The 11,270-nt window shown below is 42.2% G+C and overlaps 1 protein-coding gene across 1 annotated transcript in view; it reads left to right on the forward strand.

Moving 5' to 3' along the window:
- Positions 1–11,270, forward strand: part of LOC103367452 (synaptic vesicle glycoprotein 2C-like) — a 53,506-nt gene that overhangs the window by 29,201 nt on the left and 13,035 nt on the right. The window contains exons 4-8 of the mRNA XM_008295477.1: positions 1,672–1,805; positions 6,457–6,546; positions 6,636–6,746; positions 6,847–6,935; positions 10,813–10,977. Of these exons, the coding sequence (XP_008293699.1) occupies positions 1,672–1,805; positions 6,457–6,546; positions 6,636–6,746; positions 6,847–6,935; positions 10,813–10,977 (589 nt within the window). The remainder of the gene's footprint in view (positions 1–1,671; positions 1,806–6,456; positions 6,547–6,635; positions 6,747–6,846; positions 6,936–10,812; positions 10,978–11,270) is intronic.

Genomic DNA, 11,270 nt, shown 5'->3' on the forward strand with positions numbered 1-11,270 from the left:
GCAGGAAAAAAAAATACTGATACATTCAGAATCAGTATATTGGTGATGCAAAGATTGACAACATAACTCATCATGTTAAAGGTTGCTCTGACACTCCCACAGCTCCTAATGCTGATTAGGATAGTCTTACACTACTTCTACGCCTTAGTTGCGGTCATGTGGTGTATGTACTTATTGCTTAGTGAACATACATTAACCCAAATTCATGAAAGATAAGATGTGGGTCATGTTGTACCTTCAGCAGACCTCCACCTCCTTCTCAACTCTAACTAGCCAGCACCATGGGGAAAAAACTAACGAGGCGTTCAGGCTCATCTCTGTAGCTCCTCAGCGGCTTGTAAAGTAAACGAATCCAAGTTTGTTGTCAAGAAGCCACCATGAGCTGTCATCACTGTGTAAACACCAAAAATAGATTGGTTTTAGATACAAAAATACATCTGTGTGTGAGTGTGTGTGAGCATGACATGTACCAAGATTAATTCTAATATATCTAATATTTCCACATCCACAAGTTTTTTTTATTGCTCTATTTTGAGTCCATTTGACCACTGTGCAATACTCAAAAATACCTGGCAGAAATAATAATAATGATGTCAAATGATACAGCTTCAATTTCCATCACTGTAATTCATTTTTTTCGGGACTAAAAAAAGCCAGTGCTAAACAATTCAGATTACTACATGCTTTTCTTTGCTGTGAATTTTAAATGTGCTGTTTTAATAACGTTGATGTGACTTGACTGTAAAACCTTCATATCTCCTGTTTTTTAATCTTATATGTTTTTATAAATGCCCATAAATACCTTCTCATCCTATATGTTCTTTTCTTAAATGTTAATGTCACATATGATCTTTGAATTTTTATTTATTTATTTATTTTTTAAATTTAGTTTGAAGCACCCTGAGTCTACACCTCTCGTATGAAATGCATTTGTATAAATATACTTGACGTGATTTGAGCCCAATGGATTGTGGAACAGTGAAGCCTGCAGGGGATACACTTGTTGTATCTTTAAATTCTGGCAAAGTCAGCCTTTTACAACATCGTCTTTATCTTCCTTTCATCCCATCCCACTCAGGCTGCACCCCAAAGCAACTTACCACCCTGACAACCACTTGGAGACGCCCTGATATCCACACTGATTACATTAATATTCCGCCTCTAAACACAGAGCAGCCACTCAGCAGCAGCGTGGCGATGCCCTCAACAACCACCTCAATGTGGATAACGTACCATCACTACCACAAATACGCAGCAACAACCTTGTTTAAGCATATTTTATTTAAGCAGCAATCCTTTTTCTCATTCCTTTTGCACTTAATAAAAAGACTGAGTGAGACAATAGCAAAAAAGGAAATGAAGGACTGTATCTGCACATGCCAAGAGTGTGCAGTGACACTGGGGAAGCAGTTGACCCGCAGGTTAATTAATTTCATTAGCTTGTGCCAGAGAAACATTACATATGTTTGTCCATGAGCGTAAGAGACTGAATTATAAATCTGTTCATCCTTGAGGGAAAGAAACAAAATAAAATTATCAGAGTGAAGTCAGGGCAGGGAGTTTTTTTGTGTTTGTTTCATTACATTTTTAACGAGTTATTCGGACTGAGCCCGTGACCTGATGCCACACCAAATGATGTCTGACTGTTCTTTGTGTCCTTCCTGTGTGCAGGCTGGAGTTTCAGCATGGGATCAGCCTACCAGTTCCACAGCTGGCGAGTGTTTGTGGTGGTGTGCGCGCTGCCGTGCGTCTCTGCAGTGGTGGCGCTCACTTTTATGCCTGAGAGCCCACGCTTCTTCCTGGAGGTAAAACAGACAGAGAGTTTACTGTCATACTGCAGCTCTGTCTTCTCTCTTAAAGCATCGGGCCTGTGATTTTCTGTACGTTTCTTATTGCGAACAAATCTCTGGAAAAGACCTAAACAGCAATGAACTCATGCCCCAAAGAAGTATATCCAAAACCTTATTAACGTTTTCTTCTGTCGTAAAGCTCCGTTTAATAGGGCAGAACAATGCATTCTCATGAGAACACCAGCATCTGTCCTCTCAATATACAGCAGAGACGTGTTAAATATGTGCTCCTTTTATGAGCACTGTCAACAGCTCTGTCTGTTGTCGGTCCCGTTTTTTTATTATTCATTTCTGTTAAGAAAACACAGATGTGTAACACGTCCCTCCCTATTGCGCCATATAGCCACATGTTACTGGTCCTCGAAAACACAGAGGACAGTGATGGAGAGAACAGTGTGAAAGGCTTTTCTGGGAAATTTTACAACAATAGTTGTTGTTCCACATTCCACTCCTATAGTCCAGTAGGTTGGAGTTCAAAATCTGTCTCTAAGGACACATATTCGACTAACAATATTAGAAATTGAAGTTTTCAGTGCCAAAGTGGGCCAAACCACAAAAAAATCCAAAGTTGAGTTGTATGTTTTTTTGATATGTGTTTATGGTCTACTAGTTTGTGGCAAAGGGATCCAACCAACAGCACACTAGTAATGTCACAATGCGGCTTTGAAGTTTCGCTCATAGTGATTTCAGCATAAAAATTTAGCGGCAAACTGAGCCTAGCTACAGGAATTGATCATTATATCGCAAGTAGTTGCACTTGTTTGTGATTCAAGATTACAGACAGCGCAACCTCAAGCCCCATGAAAACTCAGGTCATATGTATGGTAAGGTAAAACTAAACCTTAATCAACCACCACCAAGCATCTATTTCTACCCCATGATCCTCAGAAGTATCTTCATTTCCTTATGACGTAAACTCTTCAATGCTGTTTAGCACGACAAAACTTCAGTCATTTTTTTTCTCAAAAAGTAGAAAATGTGGTACGGCCCACTTTGGCCTTTAACAAAAGCAAAGGCAAGAAATTAAAACTTAAATAAGGCATCACAAAGTAGTTGTTTCTATCTCTGGACAGTGTTGAAACATCTTTGGATGCATGTAATGACTCTTCCAACAACCAGGACTTTTTTTTAGCAGCACAAAATTTTAACCCTATTTTTCTCTAAAACTGGTGAATGTGGTTTGGCCCACTTTGGCTCTAACCCCCTCAGTTATTATCAGTACTATTTTAACTATTACTATTAATAAATGAATGCATGCAAATTATAAAAGCGAATAAACAACTGATTGAAACATGCAAGTTGAACACATGTGGTTCACTTTTTCCACTACAAACTTAACATGGAGCATCAGAGGGAGGGAAAGTATGTCGTTACCAGACAAATAGAGCTAATGGCTGTGGGGCTTTTACAAGCAGGGAAGTTACAGCCTACAGTGAGTGCAATTTCCAGTGTTTTCTTGACAATTCTGCACAGAGACTGGCCCATAATGAAATTTGCAGAGAGCACAGTCAGTGTGTCTTCAGTCAGCAGAGCTCTGCAGCATCATCAGTCCTGTCTTTTGCTTCTACTACTTCTTCCATGTGCTGTAGGCTATCTGTTACACTTTTAACACACAGCACATCACACTGATGCACCTGGACACAACATCAGTTTGGTTTACTGGCGTCATTGTGTGTTTGAGGTATCTCGCAACATCACATGTCATCACCCAGATGACCCAGCTAGGTTTGATCAAGCCCCAGCTTGAGTCCAGGTAGAGCTATTCACCCACTGCTATCTATTACATAACATATTGATGTGTCTGTCAGAACAGAGACAGATGAATGGCTTTGATAAATGGCAGAAGTAAACGTTTTCATTTCTTGACAACTTTTATTTTATACCTTCAAGTTTATAGCAACCAGAAAACACAATGAAAATGGATTTTTGACATTTTTTTGATTTTGGAACCTTTGATAAATGCCTACAGCATCACACAGCAGTATTAAAAACATATCAGTGAGCCTCACTGGGTGATCTGTTACATTACACAGGAAACGAACTCCAACAGAAAATCACCTGCCCGATCCTTTAATGACAATGATTCAGAGAACTTTTGTGAAATACAGTTTTAAAATACAAGCTGTGCTGGGTTATTGTTGAAGTCATTTCAAGTTTTATGTTATTTGCTTTTATGTATTCTGGTTTGTTTTACTTGACCCTGCCACTAATCATCCAGTTAGTCCCGCTGCACTGACCCCCTGCCATTCCTCATTTAATTCTTAGTTTGTCTTTGGCCCAATCCCAGTCTCCACACTCCTGGTATTCCAGACTTTAAGGTGTGTTCCTGTTTAGTGGGTGAAGGCTCTGAGCTGTTCCACCATCATTAAGCTCTGATGCAGACTTTCCCATAGTTAATTGTTAAACTAGTGACGTATACCTGTGGTTGTCAACCATGGATGATGTAGCAGGTGACTGCTTGCTGTTGAGATTATTTATTACATGGCTGTAGAGTTGAATTATTTTCAGCCAGACATTAGATTTACAGATGATTTCTTGACTTTTGTGTGTCACAAATGGCAGTGATCAATTGGACAGCTGATCAAACAACCACCAGGACACTCTTGAAAAAGAGATTTTTAATCTCAGTGAGCATTTTCCTGGTTAAATAAAGGTTCAATAAATTGAAAAAAAAAATTAAATGCGAATCTATTTTTGCTCTTTAATTTAACTTTGTCTCTCGTGTCCTGTGTTTGGGTCAGCAGTTACTTTATGTAAAGAAAATGAATGAAACAACAACCTTTTGTTTATGTGAGAAAATATCTAAGTACATCATGAACAGGAACAGCATATAGCTAGTTCTGCATACTTTTAATGGTGATCATTTGCCAAAATGCAAAAAATGTAGGCTAAAAACAGTTTAAACCCACAGCTAGATTGCAGAAACTAGATGGCAACACAATGGCTGCATTCCAAATCACATACGTTTTCCTGTCAGTACGTACAACAGCAGTCACAAAATACGCACTGTTTCTATGGGAGCATTATTGTAGCAAAACTATTTGTCCATGTGTGTGGAGAGTTGTCTGTCCGTATCTCAATCCGTTCATCCGAAGTGAGATTTGTCAAATCTGCTCATCTGTATTAAAATTCAGACATGTAATAAGAGTTGTCAATGAGTACAGAGATATTCGCAGTTGAAAAGTCTACGTATTCAAGTAGAGTGGCTTCCCCATTGGCTGTCTTTTCACACATGACTTTTGCTACACTTCTACCATGAGAGATCTAAAATTTAACACTATCTGAAAATCAAAGTTTCTGTGTCCTGAACTCAGGCTCACAGGATCGTTCGTTGTGGCTGCTACCGCTCTGCTGCCCTGTGCCTCAGTAGTTACATCGTCTGCAAGCTATCAGTGACTCAGCAGATGTAACTTGTTCACATACAGCTGTATTTTTATATTATTAGAAGGCTCACCAATTGCCTCATGAACTATAGAACTGCAAAAAATATTGACATGTACTCAGTGTGTGCGGTCGGGATTCCATCTTTGTCTACACTCTGCCTCACAATGTGGCGTATGCTCAAAGACTCTGATGCATAGCGCCGCCTGATGGCTTGCAATTCTACAATTCTTCGAAGTTAGTTTAGCAGACCTTCATTTGACAGACTCAACGCAAACAAAAAAATGTTTTAAAAAAAATTCCTATTACCTCCCTACAGCCTGCTATTGGCATCAACGCCCTATCACACTTGAACTCGTTCAAGGGACACTTATCTAGATGGTTTTCTCCTGACTAGATCCATGCTTGTGTTGTATCTGCTCTCAGATGTACGTCACTTTGGATAAAAACGTCTGCTAAATGAAGTTGTAGAACTGATGGCTTGCAGATGGCCTAACTACTGAGGTACAGGGCAGCAGAGTGGTAGCAGCCACAATGAACGATCCTGTGAGCCTGAGCTCAGGGAACAGAAACCCTCAAATTCAGATACTCTTCAGTTTCATATCTCTCACGGTACAAGTGTGGCAACACATTGACAACTCGTATGACATGTGCCATATTTGCCATAATATTGCACCTTAAACTCTAACTGTTGCTGTCTGTGTTGCAAAATTAGTTGTCATCAGTCTGGATCAAGCTTGTTTAAACTTGTACTTGACATCGAGACCTATGTGACTGCACAGAGGATCATGGGTCAGAATGGACAGAAAACCATGTTGACTCGCTAACTGATTAGATGGAGGTGGATTTTTGGCACATATTGGAACACATTAAATCATTTTCTGACATACTATATAGCATGATAGTCCCGATAATGGAACGCAACTTGTATTTCCTTTTTCATCCCTGTAATCTCCCAAATTTTAAAACCTGTAGTTTTGGGTGTACCAAAACACTTGCATTAATCTAAAGTGTAACTCATGAGCTCATTAATGCAATTACTGGAAATGTGAGTTATATTGATTTGCTTCTAGATGCAGAAACTGAACATGAAATGAGAGTTTAAAATTGGAGAAGCTTTAAAAAACAAAACAGGCTACATCTGGCCAAGCGAGGTCGAATGCGGGGATTCTGATGTGTGTGAATACATATGCATGATATGTTAAACTCGAAAACTGTGCCGTAGATGGGCAAGCACGACGAGGCCTGGATGGTGCTCAAACACATCCATGACACCAACATGCGCGCTCGCGGAGAGCCGGAGAGAGTGTTCACTGTGAGTACCGGCTGCACGGCCTCTCCACTTCATCACTCCTGCTGCTGCAGTGCCATTAGCAGGTGACAGATCAGTGTCTCCCCCTGCAGGTGAACCGCATAAAGACCCCCAAACAGCTGGACGAGCTGGTGGAGATGCAGAATGAGTCAGCCAACCCCGCACTCAAGGTCCTCTTCAAGATCAAGGCCGAGCTCAGAGGAGTAGGATGCTGCTTTGCTTTTACTCTTCTGTACTGATTTTCTTTTTTTATTGCTTGTTGTGATTCAAAGTCAGTAAACACCATTTTCTATCTTGTTATAGATCTGGTTGACTTTCATGAGATGTTTCAACTACCCAGTAAAAGACAACACTGTGAAACTGGCCGCAGTCTGGTTTACTCTGTCCTTTGGGTAAGAAACGTTCCACACATCACCTCCAGGTCTTCTACTTCTACACTTCTGTGTGTGATTATTGCATGTTTCCATCACGTTAAATGATGTTATGTGTGGCCCTGGGTGGCACTTTGCTGAGTCATCACTACTTTCCAGCTCAATAACAGTTTCTTTCAAGTACTTAATGCAGAGGTGGATGCTCTCTCACTCATTCTCCTGATGAATCTGGACCAGATAGATTAGATTTTGTTTTGTGTCGAGTCATGTTTGTATTACGTTATCTTTATTTCTGAATGCTTTTATTGTACTACTTAAATATGTTCCCATCAGCTCCCCTATTAGTCTATATTGTTTGTCTATTAGTCTGTTTATCCCTTCACTTATCTTTTACACCACCAATCAGAATTGGGGAGTTATTGTTCTTGTTTTTTTTTTTTGGTTTTTTTTAATTAGATGATGACCTTTAAAACCTGCCAGCAGGTTTTGGGGTTAAGGGGGTTAATTTGACTCCGCACTTCATGAACACAAACTAGCTGGACCTCTGACACTGGAGGTTCTGGAGGTGAACTCCACTGCCAATTATATCATGTGCAGATGTGCCATTTCTCTGACCCTTGTAATCCTTGGTTTTATTTTATAGATGGGCTCAGTCATTTACAAAACCAACATATACACACATTTAGCTGATTTTTTTAAACCACAGTTAATTAAAGCAGTTGTCTTGAAGATTTTAGTTTTGGGTTTTGATGATGTCTGTAGCTGCTGGTGGTGACAGTAGATGTGATTTGTTACAGCAGGTCACTAGATTCTGAGGGCAGCAAAAAAAATAAATAAAATAAGCGATTGTAGTTTTAATAAGGACGTTAGGCAATGTTTGGCCTTTTCCCATCATTCTTGGGTCTGATTTTATGCTGCTGCACATGACATCAGCCAGTAGCAGGGCTCAGTGAAAGTGAGGCTCGGTTACCTGACTGAGACGTTGGTGTTCAGCCCGTCGCCTGCAGCTCTTCATCTAACAGCTCACTGTGGCTGCTCTTTCTAGTTCCATTACCGCCTGCAATATTTCTAACTGATCTGGGCTTGCAAAATACCCATAATGACTGTTATTGGTTTGTAGACACATTGTTGAGGAATGATCGCAGTAAGTGCGACACTCACTGACAAACACACTCCCTCCTTCAGAATAAGTCATCCAGAGTCAACTCGTGTTTTAGAGGTTAAATGCTTTCAATGGAAAACTGTGGCAGGAGGACGTTCAGTTTGCATTTGCAGTGACTTAATATACTGTTTTCCCTGGGAATTTCACCACAGACATCTGCAAATATGTAAATATTACTGCACTTTCACTGTAGGCACAGTACTGGTGCTACCTCGTACGGTTACAGTGAGTAACTAAACAGGTATTTATATATGTGAAAATCTTTGAGAATCCCAGTTTAAGACATAGACTGTATAAAAGATGGACGTAGTAACCGGCCCTGAAAAACAAAGCCAACCCGGAAGTGTCAAAAACCTACGTCCGCCAGCTGCTGGCTCCAAAAAGCCCTGGCTCCCATAGACTTGAATTGGAAAAGAAGTGATCACAGATCACAAAATACCGCATTCCTACAGCTCAGTATTTTTTTCTTGTTAGTTTTCATAGTCAAATTCAGAGATCAGGTGGCCAATCTGAAAACAAATCAATACAGAATTTTTTAAAAATCGTCAAAATTTTGTGGGGCAAGGGGCGTGGCTGGCTTGATTGACAGTCGGCAGCGACAATACAGACAAAGCGAGCAGAAGGCGGTAAATGTGGGCAGGCAGAGAGGGCCTGCCTCTCAATCCGTCTGACCAATCGCTGCTCCTATGGCTCCGCCCCCCTCCGACGATTTTTGCGTCACTAGCTCCAAAAATCCAAGATGTCAACCAGGAAGTAGCAAAACCCTGGCTTCATTTTCTCAGTGCAGAAACCAACGGGTGACGTCACGGAAACTACGTCCATCTTTTATACAGTCTATGGTTTAAGATGATGCAAAATCCATCCACACATTCATAGGAACGAGCACTAAAAATCAAAAACCAAAATATCAAAGATTTTTTCCCACCTCAGACTTTATGCTCTACTGGTCTAATTATCATGTGCATATTTTGGAATAAAAATGGGGTGAAATCTTAATGAAAGAAAAGATCCCTATTTCTACAGTACCAAAAGATTAGTATGAGAGAAATTGATTCCTCTTTTATTTCTGTAACTTTGTAGCAGTTGTGACACCCCGGTAGTTGGAACACACTCTCCAGTCCCCCATTTTTAAAATGGGAACCACCACCCCGATCTGCCACTCCACAGGCACCATCCCCAATGCTCACACAACATTGAAGAGACGTGTCAGTCGCCATGACAGGCACCAGTGACCTTCTGGCCACAGCTCCTAATGGCTGCTTCTACAATGGAGGTGTTGAACATGGCCCACTCCGACTCCATGTCCCCTACCTCCCCCAGGATGCAGATGAAACTCTTTTGGAAGTGGGAGTTGAAAACCCCACGGACAGGGGCCTCTGCCAAACGTTCCCAGTTCACCCTCACTACCCGTTTGGGTTTACCAGGTCTGTCTGGCAGCCTTCCCTGCCATCGGATCCAACTCACCACCAGGTGATGATCAGTTGACAGCTCTGCGCCTCTCTTTACCCAAGTGTCCAAGACATACGGCCGCAGGTCTGATGACACGACTACAGGGTCAATAATCGACCTTTGGCCTAATGTGCTCTGGTACCAGGTACACTTATGAGCTACCTTATGTTTAAACATGGTGTTTGTTATGACACAGAAATCCAATAACAAAACTCCACTCGGGTTCAGATTGGGCAGGCCATTGCTCTTAGTCACCCCCTCCAGGTTTCTCTGTCATTGCCCACTTGAGCATTGAAGTCACCTAGGAGGACTATGGAGTCCACAGGTGGCACCCCATCCAGAGCACCGCCCAGAGACTCCAAGAAGGCCAAATACTTGAATACTATGAATACTGCTGTTCGATGCATAAGCACAAACAACAGTCAACATGCAGTCACACAGAGGCGACCCTCTTGTTCTCCGAGAAGAACAAAGTGGTGCTCAGCCGGGAGCTAGTGACTATCCCCACACCCGCCCGGTGCCTCTCACCTTGGGCAACTCCGGAAAATAAGAGAGTCCAACCCCTCTCCAGGAGTTTGGTTCCAGAACCCTTGCTGTGCGTGGAGGTGAGCTCGACTATATCTAGTGCTCCACCTCTCGCACCAGCTCAGGTTCCTTCTCCACCACTGAGGTGACGTTTAACATCCCAACAACTAGTTTACGCCACCAGACGCCCCCTCCTGCCTGCTGCCCGGTGGGCATAGCACCCGACCCTGCTTTCCTGCCCTATGGGTGGTGGGCCCTCTGGGCGAAGGCCCTGTGTTACTTCCTTCGGGATATGCCCGACCGAACCCCACGGGGCCCCAAGGCTCGGCCGCCAGACACTCTCCAGCGAGCTCCCCCCAGGCCTGGCTCTAGGTGCAGGCCCCGGTCTCCCTATTCTGGGCAAGGTGGTGACTTTCTTCTTTTTCATCAAGTTTCTTTGAATCACTCTTTGTCTGGTCCCTCTCCAGGACCAGTTTGCCCTGGAAGACCCTACCAGAGGCTATTGTCATGTTTTGTAATGTATTTATACATAAACATAGTGAGTCTCAGAACGTACAAAAACTGCAGGACTAATCTAACAATTAGTGGAAATAACAAATATCACTGTGATCGAGCAAACACATGCAACAACAACACAAGCACTAAAGTACAACATTAAATATTACATCATTCAAACCCACTAGCCTCCCATCATCAGACATGGTTAGAAATGAAACTGTACGTGTGACACACTTTACTACTGAAGGTCGTTGCTGTGTTCAGGTACTACGGACTGTCTGTGTGGTTCCCCGATGTCATCAAGCACCTTCAGGCCGATGAGTACGCCTCCAGAGTGAAGATTCACAACAACGAACGCATTGAGGACTTCACCTTCAACTTCACCCTGGAGAACCAGATCCACAGAAACGGAGTCTTTCTGAATGACAGGTGCAACAAACTGACTTCAGCTTAAGTTTAACTATTTTCGGGTCACTCCACCTTTCCTAGACACAGGGGTAAAGAAATGTTTCAAAGCAGCTGCAGTGTAGCACATTCTGATCCCAACTTGTGAGCCTCCTCTGGCACAGTGTTGTGGTTAAAGCTGCTCATCCTGTTATGGGATAGCAGCACTATTCACCTTTACTGCAAACAGCACACCGCTGCAGGTAATATTAATCCTGCCTCCTTTATCTCCTCCACCACCAGGAAATTAAAAGCCTTATCGCTCTCTCTCTCTCTCT

The sequence above is a fragment of the Stegastes partitus genome, unplaced genomic scaffold, assembly GCF_000690725.1.
Source record: "Stegastes partitus isolate 25-593 unplaced genomic scaffold, Stegastes_partitus-1.0.2 Scaffold1051, whole genome shotgun sequence".
Classification (NCBI taxonomy): domain Eukaryota; kingdom Metazoa; phylum Chordata; class Actinopteri; family Pomacentridae; genus Stegastes; species Stegastes partitus.